This window comes from Terrapene carolina, unplaced genomic scaffold (genome assembly GCF_002925995.2).
Source record: "Terrapene carolina triunguis isolate 2854851 unplaced genomic scaffold, T_m_triunguis-2.0 Scaffold33911, whole genome shotgun sequence".
Taxonomy (NCBI): domain Eukaryota; kingdom Metazoa; phylum Chordata; order Testudines; family Emydidae; genus Terrapene; species Terrapene triunguis.
In genome coordinates this window covers 11,034,134-11,037,324 of record NW_020698262.1, presented here as the reverse complement: position 1 = coordinate 11,037,324, position 3,191 = coordinate 11,034,134, and the positions used below count along the sequence as shown (strand labels likewise).

Sequence of the window (3,191 nt, the reverse complement as noted above, 5' to 3'; positions counted from 1 at the left end):
TAACAGGGTCAAAAAAGAACTGGATAAATTCATGGAGGATAGGTCCATCAATGGCTATTAGCCAGGATGGTGCCCCTAGCCTCTGTTTTCCAGAAACTGGGAATGGGTGACGGGATGGATCACTTGATAATTACGTGTTCTGTTCATTCCGTCTAGGTCACCTGGCACTGCCCACTGTCGGAAGACAGGATACTGGGCTAGATGGACCTTTGGTCTGACCCAGTAGGGCCATCCTTATGTTCTTATGACATTAAGCAACAATCCCAGCCCAATCAGGCTTGGTAATATGGGCTGTGTCCCCACAACTGTATCAAAACACCATCAATGGCATTATTTAAGTTTAAGGCTGCAAGGACCCCCCCTAAATCATCTACTTTGACCTGTATATCACAGGCCACCCGCACCACCCAACACCTGCACACTAAACCCAACAACCGAAATTAGACCAAAGTATTACAGCCCACGGGAGACTACACTATTATGTGTCAGAGGTAAAGAATAGGAGGGACTGGAGTGCACCATTGCCTGAGGCCCCCTGCAATGACAGGGAAATGATTGAGATATACCCAGATAGTCCTGGCAAGTGACCTGTACCCACTTGCTGCAAAGGAAGGCAAAATATATATATATATTTAAAAAAAAAAAAAAACACAACCAACCCCTCCCTTCCCCAAGGTCACTGCCAATCTGACCCGGGGGGGAAATTGCTTCCTGACCCCACATAAGGCAATATGTGAGCAAGAACCAGCCAGGGAAGCACCGAGAGAAAGAATGCTCAGTGCCAGCTCAGAGCCTTGTCCCTCCCTGTCCAATGTTCCTTCTCCAGCTAGAGGACACACACACGCACACACCCTACCTACCTCTGCAGGTGGCCAGCTGAAATCCTGAAGCAAGGTTTTAGAAACATAAAACAAACTGGAAGTGAGCCCCAGGGCTGTTGAGTCCTGCCCCCTACCAAAAGGTTTTCTGCTTCTGAGAGATCAGCCACTTACCAAGTCAGAACAATATTCGGGGTATTTGATTTATAATACAAAGCAAAAATAAGAGTATTTCCCCCACTCTTATAACACAAAACAGCTGAACCATTTTAGCCTAAGTTTCCAAAATACATCCTCTTTTTGGGGTGGGCTTTGTCTACACTAAGGGCTTATCTCCATGTACAGTGATAGAACTGCACTTGTGCAGTTGTGCTGATGTAGCGCTTTAGTGAAGAGACTCCTACGCCGATGGGAGAGCTTCTCCCATCAGCATAGTTAATCCACCTCCCTGAGAGGCGGGAGAAGGTCTCCCACCGACATAGCGCTGTCTGCACAGGGGGGTTAGATCCGTATAACTATGTCGCTCAGGGGGTGGATTTTTCACACCCTTGAACAACTTAGTTATACTGATGTAGGTCTGCAGTGTAGATCTGGCCTAAGGAACTGCAACTGTATCTCACATGTTCAGCTGCAAATGCTAGCATACAATTGCTGTGCCTCACCTAGAGAATTTTAGAAGGTGCTTATTAGACAGCTAAGTAACGCTGTCTGACATCACACCTTTAAATCCTAGTCTAGACAAATCTTCATTGTGAAACCTGGACCAAGCCATATCAATGTATCAAACTTGTTAGAATTGTAGCAGAACCCAAACAATTTCAGTTTAAACCCAGTTTTCATTTATACCTGCCACAGCCACCAGCCTCTGCTAAAGTCAAACTGTTTTTAATTTTAACTGCCTTATACTATAAGCTATCGGGGTGACCCATGACCTTGCCATGATGGTGCATTAAAGTCTGCAGCCAGTCAGACAACATTCTGAACAAGATGAGAATACTTCAGTACACTGGGAAACCCTGAATCAACTGGTTGATGAGTTGGTGATGACTTGTAGCATGGTTACTGTTTCTAGGAAGGAACTATCCATTAAAATTACAGGATGCCCTGTTCTCATTTTGAAAGGAAGGCTCAGTAGGCACCTTATGATTCAAGGGCAAGTATTTCCGGTAGCTATACAATCATAGGATGAGATCACTACAAAACGTGACTGACTGCTCCGAGAAAGACAGCCCCGAGGTCTATAATGTTTCCATCGATCATACAGAGAAGAGCAGCTGAAACAAGTTGGCTGATCATCATCAGGGAGGTTGGTGTCCATTTAAAACCTAAACTACAGGAATACAATCTATGCTTGACCCCTCTGCCCACTGATTGAAGAATAGGGAGATCCCTTTTAAAGAGACAGCTTCTAAAAGCTGCTCACAGCAAGTGGCTCACTGTTGGAGCCACTCCATCTGTGAATAAGAAAAACCATCCTTAGCTTTAGACATTACACAGAATTAGAGTTCACTATGTTCTCTGAATTGCTGTTCTCTCAGGGACTGCAGGCAGTGGTATAGGAAATACCAATTCCACTAGCACTTTTGGGGCCAGCTGTCCAAAAGTAATCAGCACCCAGCAGCTCTTACTATTCTCAGAGAGAGTTAGTGGGTACAGAGCTCTTTTGAAAATTGGAGTATTGATTTGGTGCCTAAATGGGAGAAGAGCCCTTTTGAAAATCTGGCCCATATAACACATAGATCTTAATACACTTTACAAAAAAGGGCATCATTATCTCCGCTTCACAGATGGGGCAATAGGGGACAGAGAGGTGAGGTGATTTACCCTACTCTGCAGGTCAGTGGCAGAGCTAGGCCTGGCTAGGCCCTAGCTCTGATTCCCATTCCCATGCCATATCCACCAGGTCACATGAGCTGTCAAGCCTGAAATAGAACACACTAGGCATTGGCCATGGTGTTGTTTGTTAGAAGGCAGTTCGGTGCAGGATTACAGAGGCCCACATTTGGAGAATCCTATGCCAAGACTGTCTTTTCTGTAGACTGCAGCAGAATATTTCAGTCCTGGGAGAGACATTATGTATTAGCTTTGATTCCAACTTACGTAGATTCCATTGATTCAGTCCCAAAGGCTACAGGGACCATACAAGCAAAGTGAACCAATACTGAGACAGCAAAAAACACCTTTACCTGCCTGCTATACAATAGCAGATCCCATTAGACGAGAGAATATTTTCCCTGTTGGGACCTGCTGCTGGGAAAAAGCTGATCCTGTACAATTCCTTACCTGTCCTCTTTTTAGAGCAATAATATATTTAAATTAAAGACACTAGAATGGCAGAGAATAGCCACCTACCTCCGCCTTTATCCAACCAGC

General features: G+C 44.9%; 1 protein-coding gene across 1 annotated transcript in view; it reads right to left on the bottom strand.

The window, feature by feature from the left end:
- LOC112104679 (microtubule-associated proteins 1A/1B light chain 3B) overlaps positions 1-1,298 on the bottom strand; it is a 20,801-nt gene extending 19,503 nt beyond the window's left edge. The window contains exon 1 of the mRNA XM_026663721.2: positions 1,293-1,298. Within this exon, the coding sequence (XP_026519506.2) occupies positions 1,293-1,298 (6 nt within the window). The remainder of the gene's footprint in view (positions 1-1,292) is intronic.
- Between the last annotated feature and the right edge of the window lie 1,893 nt (positions 1,299-3,191).